Raw genomic sequence first — 22,952 nt, 5'->3', positions numbered from 1 at the left:
TTCTTTCAAACCTCTTACCTTACAGTCTGATCGGAGAGCCAGCCTGCATCACACTGCTCAAATCCATCCTCATAGGCTGCAAAGAGCTGCTCTGGGGTAGCTATGACTGCCCCATTATCCAAACAGGTCTTTTTGGCAGTCTCAAAGTTCAGAGTATACCTGCTGGTTGATGCCCGATAGTGAAATACAACTCCTGCAAAGACAGAGCAAATCATTCCTTCATGGTCTTTCCAAATCTCTCCATCATACTAGTTTCCCTCGTTTCCTTCCTGACCTTTCTGGATATGCCAGAACACAGAGCTCGTTAATTGACTTGCATTCTCCCCAGAAGCACTGCCAATGAAGTATAATTGGGGGGGGGGCAGAGTCTCAGGCTAAGTTCCTGCCATTGAATGATCTAGCACGCTAAGCCACACCAATGTGACTCCAAGGCAACAAAAATAGAAAGAAAAGCAACTGCAAATGTCATTTCTGTTTTTTACTTGCTCCATTTAAAGTAAAAACAATAGGTAATATTGATTTTATACTTAACCACAGCACAGCAAAATAGCTTCCTCTCACAAGTATAAAACATATTCATAAGATGTTTTACATTTCTGTATAAATTAAACATTTACCTCCAGAGACAATATGCTGAAAAAGAACAGATAGGGGCCAAACCAATAGTACAGCGAATAAGATGCTTGCTTTGCACACAGACAACCCAGGTTTGATCCACAGCATTTCATAAGGTCCCAGAGTCTTGCTAGGAATAATTTCTGAGTAAAGAGCCAGTGTGGAACTACACTGCTGAGTGTAACCCCAAAACAAAAACAAATCCTCAAGACTAGTGAGAATTCTTGCTTCACTTCAAATTTTGTTCCTTAAGTACCTATAAACCATGGTGTAATTTCATCCCTCATAAAAGTAGAACTAATAGTAGTTATATTATCAGATGGATGTTAAGGTCAATTACATATGATATGCATACTATAGATTATTAAAAAGTACTAAGTATTTTTATTCATTATTTGACAAACATAATAGCTTACTTGCTAGGACATGACATGTATAATTCTTATATCAAAAAGAAAGCTTGAAATAAAGTTCCCCAAATTCCTCAAGTAGAAATCATTCATCCAGTATTTACCTCAAATTTTATTTATTATTATAGTTTAGGAGTTGCCTAACCTAGTGATTTTTGTTTTGTTTTATTTTGGGGTAATGTTTACCTATATTCAGGTCTGACTCCTGGCTTTGTGTTTAGTGAGCACTCTGGTGGTGCTCAAGGAACTTTATATGACACCTGGGCTTGAACCAGGGTCAGCTCCATGTGAGGCAAGTTACATACCTACTGTACTCTCTCACTGGCCTCTTGTGATGTTTAATCTCAAGGAGAAAAGAGCAGCAAAAAAGCATAGACTTGGATCCTTTCCTCCCATTTCAACAAAAGCATCTCTATTTAAAGTTGTTAAATTATTCCCCAAAGTGTACCAAGTGAGTCATGAAGTAACAGGTAAATAGTATTTACTGCCAGTATGTCTCATGGAATGAGATTTTTATTAAAAAATTTTATTATCATTTCATACTACTTTGTTGTGAAGAAGATTTGATTTCCACTCTCTTTTCATTCCAAATAATTTCCTTGTTATTGACAATAATATATTTCTTACTTATAAAAAGAGTATAACATGTCCATTCTTAAATTTTTTTTCTCTCTTCCAAAAGAGATCACATGCATACAGATCAATATTTATCTTTAAGAACTGCTCTGAAATATGGTGCTTTCTAGTAAGCCCAAGAAGTAATTTTTAAGATTTTTATAGTTTAAATAAATATGAATTTAAATGTATTTAAATTAGCCAGATAACCATCAAAGATTCAAATAGTTTGCTTGGTGATTAAAAGTCTTTTGTGTGCATTGAAGAGAAGCAGTAAGAAAAGAGAAAGAAACCTCCAAGACCAAGGCAGAAAACAGTAGACAGTACACTTTCTGCAATATTTTAAATAATTTGATGATTTCATGTGGCTTAGAAGGTTGTAGAGGTTCATTTTCATTATTTTAAGAGTGTAAGGAGAAAATTTATAATTAATTTTTCAATAATGAAAATTCTAAGGAACTCTGAACTTCTATTAGAATTTAAAAAGCTTATACATATGTTTTAGTGTATATGTTTAACAGCGTGTATATCTATCTACATGTATAAATGGAGAGTATTGGTATTCCTATGTGAACATATGCATGTAGAAGGGGAAAATATAAATAAAATCAAATAATTATAGGTTAGCTAATATAAATGATGAGGAGGTTAGCAGAGCCAAGGTTCTAAGAGATTTAGTGGCTGTGTAGACAACATAAAATAGATTTATAGAAGGGAAAAACAGACTCTGAATGCAAAAAAAGTTCAGGAAGTTAATGTGTTGCATCTGAAATTCCAAGTATTTCCTTTTGGCCATGCTAGAAAGAGTTTTAATAAAGCCCTTTGTATGTATTTCTGAAAGGTAAATATTTTATAGGGAAATGGAGGGTTGGAAGGAAAATCTGTTCCATCATGCCTGGTTATTAAAATTTTGCTTAATAACTTGCCAAATATTATGCCTTCAAGAGCTATGGCATGCATATACACAACTAAAAGAATTTATCTTTGCTGTCTCCTAATTTAAGTTCAAATGACAATGAAACTTTCTCAGAAGGGGGTCTAAAACTAAATTGTGTCATTTGTAAGACTTAAAAAGTAAAAGCTAGTATGTATATATGTATATATAGTATATATATATGACTTCTTATAATCCAATTGAAATGTTTATTGAGACCCCCGTGTTTTAAGGCAATGTTTATGATATTTTTCATATTAATTAATTTATTTCACCAATATAAGTTAAGAGAGAATTTATATTTATTAAAAAATACTCAACAAAAAATACTCAACAGTTTTGATAATCATTCAAGAATAGTGAGAAAAAGAAAGGAAGCATTTTCATATGTAGTACATGTGTATGCATATAGGCAAAACTGAAAACAAATTGTAGATCAGTCTTTATAGTCATGCAAGTAATCACTGATAACATAGAATAATGATTTTTAAACACTATATCTTAAGATGCTCATGACTGATAGTATATTGACTCAATAAAAATGCTACCCCCAAATCCACCTGTGTAGGTCCCTGAAAAAATAAAACTTAAATTTTAATGAAAATCATAAACTGCTAGATTCATATTTTTCCTTTTGTCCAAACCCTCACCAGTTATTACTGCTAATTGTTTTACAATGAGCAGCATAAAACAGGCACCAATTCATACATTAGTCTAAAAGATTTAAGACAAACTTACCTTCTACAGCCAATGATACAGTATGTTGTGTGTCTTCAAGCCCATACATGATATCACAGCGGTAGAGGCCAGCATCACTTGCAAGCAATTTGATCATGGTGAGTGTAGCATCTCCTTCATTTTCAGGATGTATTGGCACTGAGACTCTGCCAATGTAACCCTCACCAACCTTGATATTTCCATTTTGGGCCACAAGTACAGTGGTCTCCTTTAAATCCTTTCCACTTTTGTCCACTTCAATCTTAGACCATTTGATTCTAAGAGATTCACTGGTTGTGCTGTAGCTGGGTGATAAGGTTGGCATGGTTGAAAAATGACATGGAAGGTTGACTTTTCCAGAGAGGGAGCCCTTAACAGGTAACCTTTTGTCCACTTTGACTAAGAAGAAAAACAAAACAAAATAAATTAGCAGTTCTCCAATAAAAAATTAATTAAGTATATAAATATAAGAAACACAGAAATGCATTACATCATTAAATATGAGCATAATAAATGACCTTATGTAAAGGATAATATGCATTTTTAGTAATATTTTATAATAAAGTAAGGAATTATGGTAGTCATTTCTATAAGAGGAAATGTCATTTGTTTTAAAGTACTTGTAACATATATTGCATGAACAAAACAAATACAAATAATAAAAGAACATATTAGAAACCATTTAATAAAAGGGAAAACGATGAGTACAGACTAGAGTCAACAATTCAGGCTTAGAGTAATATGGGTAGAAATATAAATTGGTGCAGCAACTCTAGAACGTTTATATATATGTATATTTATAAGATACTTTATGATTCAACTATTCCACTACTGGGCATTTATCAAAAAAACACAAAAACATTAATTTGAGAAGATAGCTAAACTATGTTTATTGAAGCACTGTCAACAACAGCTTAGATGTGGAAATAGCTTAAGTGCTCACTGATAGGTGATATGATAAAGAAATTATGGCATACACAAATACACAGGAATAGTACTCAGCTATAAGATGAAATATAGCCATTTATGACAGCACAGATAAACTTTGAGGAACTTATACTAAGTAAAATAACCCACCAGGAAAAAAATAATAATATGATTTCACTTTTGCAAAAGACAAAGAAAACAAAAGAGCAGACTCAGATTCTAACTACAGAAAGGCAGTTGCTAGAGAGAAAGAGGGTTGTGGCAGGAGAAATGGCTAGAAGGGGTTGATTGCAAGGGTGGTAGAGAGAAAAACCTGACTTGGGGTAGCAAAGTGGTATGGTATATACAGATGTCGAGATGTACAACTGAAAATCATAGTGTTGTAAAGATTGGGGGAGGAAGGAAGGAAGGAAGGAAGGAAGGAAGGAAGGAAGGAAGGAAGGAAGGAAGGAAGGAAGGAAGGAAGGAAGGAAGGAAGGAAGGAAGGAAGGAAGGAAGGAAGGAAGGAAGGAAGGAAGGAAGGAAGGAAGGAAGGAAGGAAGGAGAGGTAAGGAGGGAGGAAGGATGGGAGAGAGGAAGGATGGAAGGGAGATAGGAAGGAAGGGAGGTAGGAAGGAAGGGGAGGAAAGGAGGAAGAAAGGATGGAAGGAAGGGAGGAAGGAAGAAAGGAAAGGAGAGAGGAAAGGTGGAGGAAGGAAGGAAGGCGGGAGTGAGAGAGAGGGAAGGAGGGGAAAGGGAGGGAGGGTGGGAGGACTGCAGGAGGGAGGGAGAGGGAAGGCGGGTGGGAGGGAAAGAGGGAGAAAGGAAGGAAGGAAGGGAGGAAAGAAGGGAAGAAGTGAGGAAGGGAGGAAGGAAGGGAGGAAAGAAGGGAAGAAGTGAGGAAGGGAGGAAGGAAGGGAGGAAAGAAGGGAGGGAGGGAGGGAGAAAGAAAGGGAGGGAGGGAGAAAGGAAGGGAGGGAGGGAGAAAGGAAGGGAGGGAGAGAGGAAGGGAGAAAGGGAGAAAGGAAGGGAGGAAGGAAGGAAGGAAGGAAGGAAGGAAGGAAGGAAGGAAGGAAGGAAGGAAGGAAGGAAGGAAGGAAGGAAGGAAGGGAGGGAGGGAGGGAGGGAGGGAGGAAGGAAGGAAGGAAGGAAGGAAGGAAGGAAGGAAGGAAGGAAGGAAGGAAGGAAGGAAGGAAGGAAGGAAGGAAGGAAGGAAGGAAGGAAGGAAGGACTAATGATAGCCTAAATACATTTTATTAACAGATTGATTAAGAAGTATAAGGCACATCTATAGAGAATAATCAAATGTGGTTTATAAAGGGTCTTTAGCGCAAAGATACAAATTCTCATGTAAAAATTTACTGAAGAAAAAAAATAATAGAAAGCATAAAAAAGTCATTTTGGAAGCTATTCTGAATAGTGTAATTATATAAAATTTTAATACTTTCGTTTTTTCTAAGTTACAAAATAATTTAATAATTAGAAAATAAAATACAGAGAACCTATTTTTTTAATGAAAAAGTAAGTTCTCAATCATGTACATGTTAAATCAGAATTCAAATAATACAAGATGTAAGGGTGTAGTTGGGGTGGGGGTAGCTAGACCTTGCCAGGAGTATTATTTCATTGACATTGTTTAGCATTGCTGGTATCTGATGCTAATAAAAACAGACTGACTCATCCCTGGGAGGAGAAAGCAGGAAATGCAGATTTGAAAGTCTGATTGATGATGGAGAAGACAGTTGAAATTTAAATTGTGTCTACAGGTCAGGAGATAAACAATGTTTGTTAAGATAACTGAAGCATTACTTTAGAGGAAATGAAAATAAAGTTCAAAGAGGAGGGGAAGTTTTCAAAAGTACTTAAGTAGACAAGGATAGGGGGAAGTCTGACACTTGAAGGACCTGCTGTGGTCCAGTGTTTGAACCAAGGCTTTCATCATAAAGACAAATCCAGCAGAGTCACTTTGCAGTGAAACATTACTTCTTGATTATACTTTGGGGGCCAGAAGGGGAGTTAGCTTCTGTTCACTTAATCCTCTGAAATTTTCAACCTGTACAGTGTCTTTCTTCAGTTTTATGGGAATATAGATCCCATCACCTCTTTTTACCTATCTTTAAATCTCTACTAATTATATTGGCGATGCATTGATAACAACTATAAAAATTTTAATATCCAAGCAATTTCCATCTAATGAAGATATAATAAAAGAGTTAATAGAAGTTTCTAGATAAAAGGGTGGTTGTTAATTAACAAAATAATGCATATCTAACATTTAATGTACCAGTAGTAAATATGAAATGTTGTTATGTGGTCAATAACACCTGTCAATATCACTATCAATATGAATCAGCAATGAGAAAACTATCATTGTAGTCCTATATATTTAGTATATAGGACATTTATATTTAGTATATAGGACATATAGGGTATAGGACATTTTGAATACTGTAGAAACATAGAAAAATAACTTTTTCTAAAAAAGTACTTTATAATATTAAAAATTAACTTGAACTTAATATTTGCTAAATATTACATTTTACCTTCAATAATACTGGCATGTAGACTATTTTATATGTTATAAGTAAATATAATATGACTTGTATTGATTGTATGTGTAATAGAAATCACTAATATACTCCAAATTTATAATGATTGTGTGGTTATCATTTAATCTATAGTTTTCCAAAATGGGATCAAGACACTTAACAAGGTTAAATAAAAATGAAATGAAGTTTGCTATTAACAGTACTTAGCTAATCTTTAAGATATTAAGGTCATTAGCATTTTGTACTTTAACAGCAAGTGTATCATTTTGTTTGTAATCACCTCCTTGACTTAAAAAAAATAAACTTAAAATTCACCCTCAGAATGTGACTCATTCAATCCCTTAGTAAGATTGGTTCATTGAGAAGTGACACTAAAATTCCCAGCTTGCTAGTTAGATCTAAGCCAGAACAAATGTATGTTTAGATATAATCAGAGAATTCGTTAGTTTTTATGTTAACTGGAATTCTTCTTGCATCCCTAAATGAAATCCTTAAAGAATTAATCTTTGGGCCAGAGAGGTAGTGCAGTGGGTAAAGTGTTTGTCTTACATGCAACTAAGCAGGATTTGATTCCTGGCATCACATAGGGTGCTCTGAGCAATGCCAGGAGTGATCTTTTTTAAGCAGAGAGCAAGGAGTAAGCCCTGAACATTTTATGGTCAAAATGGTTATGGTCAAAAATCAAAACAGGAACAACACCACCACAACCAAAGTTCTTTATTTTAGTTTCTTTTTTATCTAGACCTCCCTATTTCTTTCAGAGGAGGGGCTCCCAAACAATGTCAGGAATCCTGTAGTCCACTCCTTGGAAAACTAGGTCCAGTGGTGTAGGGCCTGATGGTTGAATATTCAGCCTCAAATGATAGGGCTAAGGATTCCTGAGAGGGGACTAGGGATAAGGCCATGATGTAGCTCAGGAATCAAAGGTGAGACCTGGAGTAAGGCAGTGCTTCTCAATTATTTTCTGCCATGCCCCCTAGGAAGAAGAAAACATTATTTACACCCCCCGCGCGCCTGTAAATAAGTATCTTTATTAAAAAAAAAAAACTTTAACCTGCAAAATATATATATATATATAAACTAATTTGAGATGATTTTTTTTAATCATCTCATTAATCCCCTCTGGACTAATGACTACAATGAGCACGTTTTGCAAAGCATAGCTTTTCGAAGCGGGGTTTGAAGCAGGACACAGCAATTCTCAGCTCCAGAGATATACAGCGACATAAACATGGGGCTTAGCTTGTTATGACAGTGTTTGCCGAGGTCAAATAGCGCGCCCCACTCTTTGAGAACCACTGGAGTAAGGTAAACATGTTAGCCATTAATGCTTTCTCCCACAATTCTCCTTATCCGATTTTTCAGGTTGTTCTCTGAACATATGCCTACTGGAAATGTTATATCTTTCAAATAAATCAATTAAGTCCACAGTGATCTCCTGTGCAAAGTAATTCAAACTTGACTCATATACTTTTAATATAGATTTCATTATTTTATAAAAGAATTTTTAAAAATTCTTGCATATTTTGGATAATAATAAGTGTGATCCCCAATCTCCTAATGATACTCATTATATTTTCCAGAAAGTCTCATCTTATCTCCTGTAAATTATTTAGGTAATCAACTAGATGACAAATAAAATATTGCTATTTTAAGAATGAGTAATTTTGTCCTCAAACTCAGTTACGCTATAAATCATGAATCTCTATTAATTCATTTAAAATTATTAAAATTTAAATAACTTAAGTGCTTAAGAGTAATCATAAACTCATTATTCTTTCACATTTGTAGAGGTCTAGGGAGAGATAGGAAGTTCAGTTCAGGGCTGAAAAAATAGACAGTATATCATTTAAGAAAATTGATCTATATTTGGACCACCCTAGTTCAGTTCACATATGGTCTGCATATGGCACCAATCCACCAGAAAAACTATGTGAGCAGAAATGGAAGAAAGGGAGGGAGGGAGGAGGAGGGAAGGGGAAGGAAGGGGGAAGGAGGGGGGAGGAGGGGGGGAGGAAGGAAGGAAGGAAGGAAGGAAGGAAGGAAGGAAGGAAGGAAGGGAGGGAGGGAGGGAGGGAGGGAGGGAGGGAGGGAGGGAGGGAGGGAGGGAGGGAGGGAGGGAGGGAGAACTCAACCCAATCTATCCAATCAAGAGATTTTTGAAATTAAGAGCACTATTCATCTATATATTAGAACAAAATTATGTCAAAAGGTAAATTTTCCAATAATTATTTATTGTTCTGGATGCTTATAAGCTACAAGAAAATTAAAAACTTCAGCTAGATAGAGAAATGTAGATTCCAGTTTTAACAGGATTAACAAAAACAGTGTGATCAAAATTGTTTTGGGTGATATCATGGTTCTTAATGCCATGGATCATAAGAACTCATAAGAACTAAGTCTAAGTCCACTAACTCTATATATTTAGTAAAGAAATTTAGTAGTTCAAAGGATAAAGTTTTAGTCATGCATTATTTATAAAAGCAAAGAGAAAGCCCTGCTCCCTGTAAGAACTTGTCTGTAACTGACAATGCAAGTAACAGAAAGAATACTAAGAAGAGAATTTGCTGCTTACACCAAATGGGCTTTAGTCTGAAAGTGAGTAAAGGGAAAAATCTTTAATTAGTAGTTCATCAGTTATTATCTTCACTCTGTCAGTAAATGCTGGAGAACAAATATGACATAAATTTCAATTATACAATTTGATCAAAGATATAAAAACTTGACCAAATGTCAGATTGAAAAATGGGAATTTCACACTCTCTCAAGTACTCTCTCAATACTGCTCTTTCACCCATTAACTCATGGCAATGTGTGACTCCACTTTTCAAAATTAGAATACTCAATAATTAGGTCAATGCTAGATATTAAATGTAATACATCTAGCTATAGTAAATAATTCTTTGAGTTAAAACCAATAATCAGACAAGATGTTCGTTAATGTTAATTATTGACCTTTTATATGCCTAGAAATAAGCAGAAAAACCTTAAGATTTCACTTTAAACTACAAGAGTTAAGATTAAAGTACTTGAACTGAATAAAACAAACCTACATCTGTATATACCACTCTGAACTTGACAAGTATTTGACAAATAGGAGTCTTCTATTTTCAACATTTGGTCCTCATAAGGAAAAAAAATCTTAAATTCACCCCGAACTATTTATCTTAGTAGTGATAGTACATGGAAAGAGATGTCTGTGACCCCTCTAGGTTCTATCACTAACAGAAAAATTACTGTTTAATTTCTACATTAGCTAAGCCTTCAAACTTTTGTGATATTATATTGTCTTCATCTGCCAACCAGGGAGGATTAAAAACAACTTTCTCACTGGGGAGATAAGGTAAATAAAATAAAATAAATAAATGATCTATAGAATTAAACAATAAAAATAAATATAATTAAGTAAGTTATCCATATAAATTAATGATAAAAATTATTACTAAAAAATTCTAGATACTGTTTGATATTTATACTCTTAAATATTATATTGGGACTAGAGAAAAATTTAGTGATTGTAGTATTTGCCTTGAATGTGGCCAATCTCAACTCACTTTTTGCACCAATCTGCCCAACAGTAGCTCCAGAGAATAGAGTTGGAAGCTGGCACCAAGCTCCATAGAGATGACCCCCAAATCCCAAAAATAATAAATTTATTATAATGAAATATTATCCAGAAGCTATGTCACACATATTTCCTCCATAGTGTGAGTGAATTGATTTTCTTGTTCTAAGTTGGAAGTCTAAACTTTAGTTCTAAGTGAAGGACAGTTGCAATGTTCCTCAAGGATTTTTCACTACTTTTCTTATAAAGAAAAGTTAAATGTTATTGCCAGCCATCTTAATCTTCTTTTTTTTTTTTTCAAACTCTATCTCCCAGAGAGTGATAGTATTTCTATTAAAAAAAAAAAAAGATATTTCAAAGTAGAATGTCTGTCGTGAATACAGGTAGAGGTGGGGAAGGAGGAGGGTATTGGTGGTGTGAATGTTGCACTGGTGAAGGGGGGTATTCTGTTTATGACTGAAACCCAACTACAAACATGCCTGTAATCATGGTGCTTAAATAAAGATTTAAAATAAATTTTAAAAAATAAAGTAAGAAAAGAAAGAAAAAAGACCTGTGGATTCTGACTACAGAACTAATATTATCAATGTGGAAGTAGTCCAATATATTTGGTGGAAGACTGTGACACTAAGGTGATGAGGGTGTTATGGTAATACATATTTTGAAGAACTATAAAATTGCAGCCTGAAACAGGCTCCTTTTTAAAAAATTATTTAACATCCTTGTTCATAATACAGTTGTTTCAGGAATTCATTATTCCAACAAATGTCACCATTTGTGACATTCTCTCCACCATTGTCCCCAGTTTCCTGCCCAACCCTCAAGTCTGCTCTTGGCATGCACAATTTCTTTTATATTTCTTGTATAACAAAATGGCAAGTGCAATTATTGAAAAATAGTTCAGTAAAAGAAAATGTGTGAAAATTGTTATATCTCACAATGGGGCTATTAAAGTCATTTTCTGAGTTTAAAAACAGATATTTCATTAGTTAATAAAGTGAGAATCTTTTTTTTCCTTCAGGGTTGAGTGTTGGGCTATACACATCAGAACTCAAGAATTATTCCTAGCTGTGCACTCAGAAATCACTCCTGGAATACTTAGGAGACCATGTGGAAAGCTGGGAATCCAACAAGGAAAAGTCAGGTGCAAGGCAAGTCCTATAGCTACCATATTATCTCTCTGTTCCATGAAAAGGGACTGTTAAAATAAATTCAATGCCATAAATCAACCTTTCTTGCAGTATGGATGTAATTAAGTAAACACACTTGTTTCTTCAGCATTCAATGAATTATTTTGACTTGATTAATTTCCTGAAGAGTACTGTTTTCTACTCAGTAATACTTTTAGCTTGTTCAGCATTAAATAAGTCACAAATTAATCTTGTGTGTATTTTTGTTTGAGGCCTCCCCTGGCAATGTTCAAGCCTTACTTCTAGCTCTGCACTCAGATCATTTTGGCAGGGTTTGGAGGGACACATGGGTTATTAGGAATCAATCTACATTAGCCCTGTGAAAGGCAAGTGTACTACATGTTGTAATACCATTCCCTTTTTGAAATATCACCCCACAATTTAATCTTTTATCTAGAGATTCCCCTCCAATGCTCTGTACATAAATTTCAACAAAGCACCAAAGAAATCATTGAAACTCACCATTTTGTAGGACACTGGTTGTTATTAAGGTAGAGGATATCCATAAGATGCTCTTTATATTCATCAACATCTTGTCCTAGAAATGAAAAAGGCAAAGTAAACAATAAGCATTCAGATTAGTATGTAGGGTCATAAATTCCATGCTACTTGTGCATTGAATATACAAGAAAAACAAGAACACAAAGTACTAGAAGCAACAATCCATTAAATTGGAAGAAAACTTACAAAAGTAGTTGTCCCAAAAATTTACTCTTCTATGTAATAATTGCTAAAATAATTACAGTCTAAGACATATTATACTGTCCTACCAAAACTGAATAGGCTTGAGAAGAATAATAAAGAATACAATCTAAGTAGGTACTGGCTAAGTGCCAGAACAAAGAGAGAGAACTGACCACAAAGCCTACTTAGGCACAGGAAGTTTGGTTATGAATGAAGAAAAAAAAAAGATGAGGAGCAACAAAGATAGTGAAAGGCATCTGCGTGGAATGTGGAGTAGGGAAGTCACAAAACAGAGAATAAAGAACAAAACAAAGAATAAAGATCTTAGTAAACTTACAAAAGCACATCATCAAATTTTCAGGAACTTATTAGGTGTAGTTATACATCTATATGTAAATATAGATGACCCTACACTGAAACCTCTGTCCTGGCTTTGCCTATAATATATTGTATGACTTTGATTAAGGTAGAACAAAGTAGTTCTCAGAATGCTCTCTTCCAGCTAGTTTTCTCTGAAGGATGAGGAAAATAAGTAATAGTGCTGGGAATCATCTACAAATCAAAGAACCAACCCAGACCAAAATGCAGATCATCTTTGCAGATGATCACTTCCCAGCTACATTTAGTATAATTCTATGGCACTCATGTCTGGTTAAATACCTGAGTGCCATTCTTCTATCTTTTTCTGACAAAACTTTAACTCTATTTCTATTATCTTTCTTCATACACATTATATATACATATATATACATATCTGTGTATGTACATATGTGTGTGTATAAACAGTTTATCTCAACCTTTTTTCCAATAGTGCCCTCTTCCAATTGTGCTTCCTTCTCTTGGTCCCTTTTCCTATCTCTGGGGCCCCTAATTTTGTGCCATTTGTGTGATTTTTTTGGGGGGGGTCACACCCGGCAGCGATCAGGGATTACTCTTTGCTCTATACTCAGAAATCACTCCTGGCAGGCTCGGAGAACCATATGGGATGCTGGGATTCGAACCACCGTCCTTCTGCATGCAAGGCAAATGCCCTACCTCCACGCTATCTCTCCAGCCCCATTTGTGTGATTTTTCACCTGTGGCCCCTTAGAGTATCTGGGGGTAAATTTCCCTATACATTAGACATGCGGCAAAGAGTCAAAAGAGCAAGTATATGAAGGTCTTGGGATTTAAAAATTGAAAATGGATTAATTTCATATTATCAGTGTACAAATTTATGCTTATAGTAAAATTGTCTTTAATCGCATTCCTATGTGCACTGAAACATTACTTGTTTTATCTAGTTGATCATTCTGAGAATACTAGGCTTCTGGAAGTCAGCAGTAGTATAATTTTCTTGTTCCTAATTTCCATGATGTTTCCACAATGCCAGGTTCAGAATAGATCACTGAGGATGTTTATTCACCAAATACATGATTAATGCCTTTATTTTCTTTTCTACTCAAAAACACATTCTGAAGCAAAGCAAAATGCCAATGTTCAATTAAAAATATGGGTAAGTAGACTAATAGTGGAAATACATTTAATAAGTCTGGTTGAATATTTATCTTGATTAAATAATATGGTATACTGGTCAATATCTAGAGTATTATAACAACACCTGAAGAAAAAGTGTGATCTATTACTCAGAAGACCTTCAATAATATATCTCCTGAACACTAAATTCATCTCCAAAAAACAGGCTCAGTCTAATTCTGTACCCTACTTCATCCCTATTAAAGTGTTCTCACCCCTTACCCACCATCCTTGAAAATGAGAACATAATTTCTCTTTGTTTTAGGATCACACCAGGCAATGCTCAGGGACTACCCTAGCTCTGTACTCAGGAATGACTCCTCTTGGGCTCAAAGGACTATAGGAGAAACTAGGTATCAAACATGTATGCATGGTAAACATCCTACCCACTGTACTATCACTCCAGCCCCTCATTTATATAAAAATATACTTATTACATGTCCCAATGTTGCTTGTAAAACAAGGCTAGGGAACAAAGACAATTAACTAAAAATGTAAAGAAAAACTAGCCATTATTTAAATATGCTTGCATAAATATATTTTAATGTCAATGTTCAATAACTGGAATATTCACTAAGTCTGAAATCTCCAACCTCCCTGAGAAAAAAAGATCTAGCAACTCAAGTTCCATATTCGAAATATTTCAGAAAGTTTTTACTGACCTCAGTTGTCTGAGAACTACATTTACCATCACCAATTTTCGAAGTCTATGGGACATTCATTAAACTTAAGATTTTCTTGATTTTATATCGCGCCCCTGACTGTTATGTCACACTATTTAGCTTCTGCATTTGAAATTGCTAAAAAGGAAGTGTTTCTAGAGTCTCTTTGTTTGCTTTTAGCAACACTTAAATCCCCATTTAGATTCTCCAGCTCTTCCGAATCTGTCCTATAGAGTAATCTGTTTGTGATAACAATTCTGTCTGCATAGGAAGACCTAGAAGATATGAGAGACAGCATCTAAATTTAGCTTTCACTTCTGTGAAATCAATGAGGAGAGGAGAAAGTCATTGAACAGTCAAAGCACAGCTGAGACTGTTTAATTGCCAAGGAGACACAAGAGACAAGGTCAACAGGACCTCTATCCATGACAAATGTCTGCACAGATGATAAGGGTCAGGCCAAGGATGGGCATTCTCAGAAAGAGAGAGAGAGAGGGAGCCAATGTCCTAGTAAACACATATTTAGTATTCTCTCTTCATCTTTGGGAAGCCCTGCTGAGCAAAGGATGACTTAAAGGAAGCAGGCATAATGGTTTGGTCTTCAGTCTTCAAATTAGTAACCCCAGACAACCAATTGTCTAGGTTACCAAAGCCCCAGAATGGATATAATGAATATTTCCAATCATATTGCTCCTGGGTACTTTCTTACAACAGAAACTGTCATAATGTGGAGAGAAATCTAAAGGTTAAACAGGAAATATCAGTAGTTGATTTCACTGGAGTAAAGGGATCGTGTGAATTTATCACTGATCTGCCCAAGTTCATTGAACCTGAACTTGAGGTTAGACTTTTTTTATGCTAATGTGCCCTCTAGTACTGATCAGTTCTTCGCCTGACAAACTTCTTTCTCATTATTCAATTTTTTTAAATAATGCATATATTTCCTTTCCACATATTTTCCTCATGAACATATTTATATATATGCATATATTTTACTTCCTCTACCCAACGTATTATAAATTTCAGAAGAATAGTCTTTGATCTTTTGTACATTACAGTATCCACAATGTTCAGGATCCTTGAAAATATTTGTGAATAAATTAATATGCTCATTTTCACATAACTATATCATGCTTATATTATTTATATCACTGGGAACATTGTTTCTTCGTGTAAAATACAATATATTGGTTCTTGGAAATGCTTCATGATCAGGGGCAGTTGTTTTGGATTGCACCAGTTTGAACCTCAACATGACATGCTTCTGTTACAACTGTCAGATATAATGTTGGAGACCCATTGAGCACCGCTAAGGTGGTCCTTGTGATCCCAGAAACCAGAGACACAAGCTGCTCTGCATCCATAGACCCTAGTCTGGTTCAATTGTCTAGCCTGGTTGGCCAAGCATTGCTGGGAGAGACCATGGATTCCCTCAGTGCTGCTTGGAAGCCTCCCCCCAATATGGTACAACTTAGAGAATATAACATATCTTCACTTAGCATGTACCACAATTGTGCTACTTTTGGCTCCACAATCTTTTCTAATATGGTATCTAGATTTTATGTTGTACTGAAAATGGATTTCTCTATTCCAAACTTACTATTTCAGCTTTTCCTCTTATCATGATTCACAAATGCCATTCCCTACTTTCACATTTGATGTATTTGATCTTGTTTATTTTTTTTAAATAACTAGATAGATTTTTGACTTGGATTTTTAGAAGACTCCTAAGTTGTCCCCTAAATCACCTATTAGATAATTCTTTCCCACTGAATTTCCATGTACAGTTGAGTCTACTTCTGTTTTTGTTTTTGTTATTTTTAGTTTTTGAAGGTGTTATTTTAATGGAGGAAGGGGTTGAGGCCATACTAGATAAATTCTGATAGGATTTATGCCTGAATCTGTGCTCAGAATTACACCTTATTCTGTGCTTAGGGATTACTTCTGGTGAACGTGTGGGACCATGTTGTTTGCCAAGGGTTGGCCATGTACAAGCAAGTACTCAACTGGCTGTTCCATCCTTCCTTGAGTCTATTTTTGTAATGTATTTTCTGTTCAAAACAATAGGCAATATGCTCTTAAAAACAATGTGCTTCTGAATAACTCATTTTTAAATTTTGTAGAAAATATGATTGGTTAATACTATTAAGACACAGAATTATATCAATATGAGTCCCAGAGAACTTAATATAATCCCTTATGTGTGTATTTATTATAACCTATGCCATCTCATTTTTATTTTCTGGGGTTTTTTTGGGTCACACCCGCCAGCACTCAAAGGTTACTCCTGGCTCTATGCTCAGAAATTGCTCCTGGCAGGCGCGGGGGACCATATGGGATGCCGGGATTCGAACCACCATCCTTCTGCATGCAAGGCAAACACTCCACCTTCATGCTATCTCTCCGGCCCCCCTTTCTTTTTCTTTTTCTTTTTCTGGGGGGGGGGGTAATCTCATTTTTATAAACACAAATATCTCTTAATATTTTAGAAAAATAAGGTAGGGTGTCTACAAATAGAAAAATAAAGTACATAAAACCTGTCTACATTTCTAACTTTGGGGGGTTCTTTGTTGGGTTATTTTGTTGCTATTTTAGAGCCACATCTGGCGTTCAGTGCTTACTACAGATTCCATGTTCAGAAATAACTTCTGACGGGGTGAAGGGGCCTATATCAGTACCCAGAAACCTTGATTGGCTTTGTACAGAGTAAGCACATTACATCAAGTGAATTTACAGTTCAACATACATAACTTTATAAAGAAAACACAGATACACTGAGAAGCATTTCAGAAACTGTAATTGGCAAACATATAAATCAAAAATACACTGCACTGGCCATATAAACACATCTGTCCCTGACTCAATAAGAGTACAATTGAATAATAATATTAAAAGTAGTGTTTAAGAAAATGGAAGTCATGTGTATTCAGGGACTGGAGAGCTTGGATAGCAAGTAGGGTACTTGCCATATATATAGCCAACCCTGGTTCAATTCCTGCATCCCATATGGTTCTTGGCCAGCAGGATGCCTGAGCATAGAGCCAGCAGTAAGCTCTGAGTACAAATGGTTGTGGCAGGAAAACAAAGGGGGGAGGGTAATAAATGTGTGTATTTAAAGCTCCAGGCATATATACACATATTACACATATTACATGTGTGTATGCAATTAAACAAATTTAGGCTACCAAAGGAAGCTGAAAAGAGTCCATTAATTAAAGTGAAGCTTGGCCAAGACATTTACTCTCTACTCCCCCTTGATCTGATTCCAAATCAGAGAATACAGGACCTGTATTTTCTGAGAAGTATAGGACTATATCAACATGTTTACTTAGATCAGGGCAAGTAAACACTAAACAGTGAGTGTTAGTGGGTCCTAGCTGATTTCTCAAGGTGGGTGGTAAAAGAAAACCCTACTCAGTCAGTCATCCACTCTTTTCTTCAAAAGAAATGTGTGTCTTGAGTAATTATGCTCAGTCACATGACTATGTCCCATTTAAAATTCAGTATCTAGAGAACTTTCATTCATAATAATATAAAAATATTCATATTCCCCCCGACCCCGTGCCTGCCAGGAGCTATTTCTGAGCAGACAGCCAGGAGTAATCCCTGAGCAACGCCGGGTGTGGCTCAAAAACCAAAAAAAAAAAAATATATATTCATATCCCACTAGAAAAAGAGAACTTATTTTAAAGGTAAGGCTGAGAAACTACATAGGTTGATCTCCATGCTTTCAAAAAGCTTTGATGGTCAATTAGTGACCATTCATTAACCACAAAATACTTAACCATAATAACATGAGGAAAAAGTAAACAAAGACGATATCTTTAGCATTAACCATATTCACCCTTAAATTAGCTTTTTAGTTCCTTTCCAAATAGAACTTACAAGTATGCATATAGACTATTGGAGGCATTCTCCTCCAGATTGCAAGCACAGAGGATAACAATAAACCTACCTCTGTAAATATGTAAATCGGGGGGGGGGGTTTCTTTTCAAACCTCACTTTTTAAGCAGGAAACATAAGTTAGGGATTACATTTAATTTCTTCTCTTTTTTTTTATCTATTAAGAAAAACAAGACTTTGAACTCATATAAATCTTAGTGATTGCTTTGAATCGCATCCCTTTCCCACCGCCCACTAAAAGATTAAGGACTGTGGACTTCCTGCTGGAGGAAGTAATTGCTCAATCACACTGGAATCCATTGGAACTCTTGCACTATTTAGTCCGGACAAGCATATACAATTGTAAGACAATCCTTTCTTTACCTAAGAGCTCCCAACTCTCGTGTAGCCTTATGTCAGCCTCAGAGAGCTTCAGCTTAGTAATATAGTCTTATCAGATTACAGGTTCCCCAAACTGGGAACAAATTCTGTTGCAGAAAACTAGTTGTTACATCCATCAATGCCTACTGGCTTTCTATTAAACGCACAACATGGTATTCTAGGGTTTTCTATGATTCTTTTATCAGGAGGTTTTGACACAATTGCCAACCAGTACTTAAGAAAATTTACTTACCGCCGGGTGTGGCTAAAAACCAATCAATCAATCAATAAATGAATAAAGCTTTAGATGCACAGGGTCCTGAATTCCCTCTGCATAGTTATTTACTGTTTGTAAATGAATCCTAGATTCATTTCGACAGTCCCTGTCCAATGGCAAATAGTTTATCCTATAAGACCATCTAGAAAATGATCGTTCTGGAATTGACTATAAATTGCCTTTAAACAGACTTGAGCATTTTCAAAAAGTCAATACATGGACAATAATAAATCCGTTTCACTTCCTTGTCCCTCCAAAAAAAAAAATGTCTTTGGGGTAAATTTTGACTTTCTCCCTCAAGTATGTCACATGTCTACTATTCCCAAGAATCAAGAAAAAAAGAAATCTCAGTGAGTCTTCCAATAGTGCTTTAAAGCCATCTGGACAGAAGTTTGCAGCGAGTCTGCAAACGTTGGGGCGCTCCGGGGGCGCAGCCTTCGTAGCTCCGGTTCCCAGGGTGGTGCCAAGCCCCACCCCCCGACTTTGGGCGGAGCCCCAATAGGCGCCCCGCCAGCGACAGAGGACCCGCGTGTTCCGCGGAGCAGCTGTGTCGGAGCCCGACGAGTCACACCAAGTCTCCGGCTGGGAGCTGACGCCGCAGCCCACGTGGCGGCGTCTGGAGAACCCTAACTTCCCAGGGAACCCCCTCTCCGTGGTTCCTCCCTTCTTGGAAGCAGTTCGGCTAGCTGATTGCCCGGGCTTCTCTCGGGAGCGAGTTTCTCCCCTACTTTTTGCAAGCGTCCACGCAACTTGAGTTACCTATCTCTAATTCAATTTAAATCAGAAGAAGAAAAAGGCGAGAAATTCTGTCTTTAAAAAAACTCGAAACAAACTCATCCGGCCCTTTCCAAGATTTTGCTTGCATCTGTCCCATCCTGTATCTCATATCCTTGGGTCCCTTCCTTTCTCTTCTTTTTTTCCTCCCGGCGCTCACTTCTCCCAAATGTGCACGTTCAGAGTTATGTCCAGAAACTGAGGACATTTAAATTTCGGATTAAGAAGGAGGACACATGTTTGCCAAGAGGAAATATATATTTTAGAGCATTGGCCTTGGGGGGGGGGAGGGAGTCCTAGGCTACCTGCTTTAGCGCCATTGAGTTTTAGTAATATTTGCAAAAGATACGCTATATTCTTTCTTTTTTTAAGGAAGGAAGGAAGGAAGGAAGGAAGGAAGGAAGGAAGAAAGAAAGAAAGAAAGAAAGAAAGAAAGAAAGAAAGAAGGAAGGAAGGAAGGAAGGAAGGAAGGAAGGAAGGAAGGAAAGAAAGAAAGAAAGAAAGAAAGAAAGAAAGAAAGAAAGAAAGAAAGAAAGAAAGAAAGAAAGAAAGAAAGAAAGAAAGAGAAGAAGAAAAGAGAAAGAAGAAAGAAAGAAAGAAAGAAAGAAAGAGAAGAAGAAAAGAGAAAGAAAGAAAGAAAGAAAGAAAGAAAGAAAGAAAGAAAGAAAGAAAGAAAGAAAGAAAGAAAGAAAGAAAAAGATGACAGTGTTCCCACTCCAGGGGCCTTAGCTAACCATGTGTGTGTTCAACCATCGAGATAAAATACTTTTGCTGTCGGCCCAGAAGAAAGAAAAATAAAACTGTCTTTTCTGGGTCCACTAGACACCCATATTTCTGTCATAGATTCAGAATACAAAACTAACGACTAAAGAGGGAGTGGGACGGGATTCATCTCTCGCCATTCATCCCTTACTTCTCCAGTAAGGGGCGCCCACGTCCACGACAAAAAGCTCCCATTCCTAGACATCGGGGAGCTGCAATTCCGATGCACGAACCGGTGGGCGGAGCCCCCCGAGCTTAGTAGGGAGCCTCTGGGGCTCCTCCCTCCGGTGCCTGCCTAGGCGGACCCCGGCGGCGGGGATTTCACACTAACCATTCATTACTCAGCCCTGGGGGAGGGGATGCAGGAGCAAGACCGGCTGGATCTGGCGGAGGGGAAGAGAAGCCAGAAGATGGAGCAGGCGGGGACAAAGATGGGAACAGAGGGACACAGACAGCGAGACAGTCTTTTTGTCCCAGGGTCTGCGCGCACGCGGCGGGTCCGCACCCCAGATTTCCCCGTCCCCTCCCGCAAGCATCTCCCTGGGACCCGCCAAGACGTCTTGGCCTTGGCCCGGGGACAGCGGACTCGGAAAGCGAATCCTTTAAGCTCTCTGCTGCCTAACATCACACACAAGAACTGCACCCCCCGATTAGTATGAGAAAGTTTGCGAGGATCGCTTGGACACCCCTCTAACCTACAGGCAGTTTCAGTACCCCCATGCATCCTCCAGGCGCTGGAATACTTCAGCCTAGGGACACGATTTTTTTTTTGCAGCCTCTCGAACCGCCAGTAAAATTGCTCAACAGGGACCGAGAAATGGGAGGAGATAGAGATAGAAAAAGAAAAGTGCATGCAAGAACCACGGTCAGGGGACTGTTTCAAAAGGCCCCAGATTCAAATCCCAAACCACCTTTTGTCTGGAGAGAGAGAGAGCTCAGAGCTCCGGTTTGTTCCCTGAGACCCGAAAGAAAAAAACTCCACTTCCCTCCTTAGGGTGAGAGAAAAATCTTGCACACCCTTGCTGGTTCAGGATAGGGGGTTTCCCGCCCTGGCGCCCCACGGCGCTTCCAAACCCCCCACCCCCATATGGTGCTCGGTGCCGGCCGGTCCCCGGCGCACTTCGCGTAGGACAAAAGAACCCAGAAGCACCAGGGATGGACTTTGACAACCTCCAAGTGACACACACACACACACACACACACACACACACACACAAACCCTACTGGGTACTGTACACGCACACCCTGCTGGACCTCCACCCAGAAGGCTGCGAGAAAAGGGGGGTCACGCCTGCACAGGTCCCGATTTCCTGGGGGTGCCGGTTCCCCATGTCAGGAGCTGCACCCGAGCTTTCCAGGAACGCTGAGCACTGACTACACGCACACACACACACACACACACACACACACACACACACACACACACACGCACACACACCCCAGGAACCAGGTATTCAGGACTTGTAAGTGAGCAAATCTCCCAGTCCCCATTCAAACTTTTGCTTCTAGCAGGTTAAGGAGGGGTATAATGGGGGGGGGGAGCATGTATCATGATGCCTGGGGTAGCTCAAGATGCCATGACTTTTCTGCAGGTTCTCTACCATCCCGATCCCCCAATTCCAGGAGTCCCCTAATAACCCACCTTACCCCACCCACCCCTCGCTCTCTTTTGTCTGGATCCTTTTCAGCACCACGGTTCCTCAATTGAAAGGTCTTTCTGAAAGTTACCTACCTATTTTTCCATGCATCTATAGATTGCCTTAACTTCGCCTTTACAACTAATTCTTTCAGCCCTTACAAAAAAAAAAAAAAAAAAGCCTTCTGCTCAATACAAGATACTATACCCCCATAAAACTCGGTCCCCACCCCATCCCCACACCCCATAAGTTTTTATAAGGGGAAACAAAAGAAGCGTGATTACCTTGGAAGGCGGCTTAAGAGCAGTTTGGGGATCCAAAAAAAAAAAAAAAAATTCACCGCAGCTCTGAGCGAATGATCTCGGCGTGGCCGGAGTGGATCATAGAGGAGACGCGGTGGACCGGGGCCGGGTGCGCGCGAAGGATGCGGGAGGATGCGGGAGGAGCTGGTGGCAGGCGGATCGCGGTCCCCAGCGCCCGTTCTCTGCACCTACACTTCTCTCTCGGCAGGCTGTTGCGCCCAACCCCGCCTGGAGTTCTCCCCCAGAAAGACTTGGGTCAGCTCGCCTGCAAGTTCAAATGCGGGTTGGGACACCCATCATCATTATATCACAGTACCGTCAGCACCGAGGAGGAGACTTGGCGCGGAGGAGGAGGTCGTGGAGGAGGAGGAGGAAGAGGAGGAGGAGGAGGAGGAGGAGGAAGAAGAGGAGGAGGAGGAGGAGGAGGAGGAGGAGGGTTCATTCACGGGCTCCCCAAGTGTTCGGTTAGTTCCAGCCCCTCCTAAGAAAAAGAGCTCAAGCTTGAAAGCAGGCAGAGGGGCGGAGAGGCAGTTCCCAGGGCGCACCCCGGGGGTACGCACTGCCAGCCTCCTCC

General features: G+C 38.1%; 1 protein-coding gene across 2 annotated transcripts in view; it reads right to left on the bottom strand.

Annotated features, from left to right (window-relative positions):
* The window catches only part of VCAN (versican), a 108,186-nt gene extending 85,522 nt beyond the window's left edge, over positions 1 to 22,664 (bottom strand). For both annotated transcript variants that reach the window (XM_049766037.1, XM_049766036.1), the window contains exons 1-4: positions 22,361 to 22,664; positions 11,964 to 12,039; positions 3,313 to 3,690; positions 19 to 193 (exon numbers count right to left, since the gene is read on the bottom strand). In XM_049766037.1, coding sequence (XP_049621994.1) covers positions 19 to 193; positions 3,313 to 3,690; positions 11,964 to 12,033 — 623 coding nt within the window. In that variant the 5' untranslated portion in view covers positions 12,034 to 12,039; positions 22,361 to 22,664. The remainder of the gene's footprint in view (positions 1 to 18; positions 194 to 3,312; positions 3,691 to 11,963; positions 12,040 to 22,360) is intronic.
* Between the last annotated feature and the right edge of the window lie 288 nt (positions 22,665 to 22,952).

This window comes from Suncus etruscus, chromosome 2 (genome assembly GCF_024139225.1).
Source record: "Suncus etruscus isolate mSunEtr1 chromosome 2, mSunEtr1.pri.cur, whole genome shotgun sequence".
NCBI classification, from domain to species: Eukaryota; Metazoa; Chordata; class Mammalia; order Eulipotyphla; family Soricidae; genus Suncus; species Suncus etruscus.
This window is presented reverse-complemented; position numbering and strand designations above follow the sequence as displayed.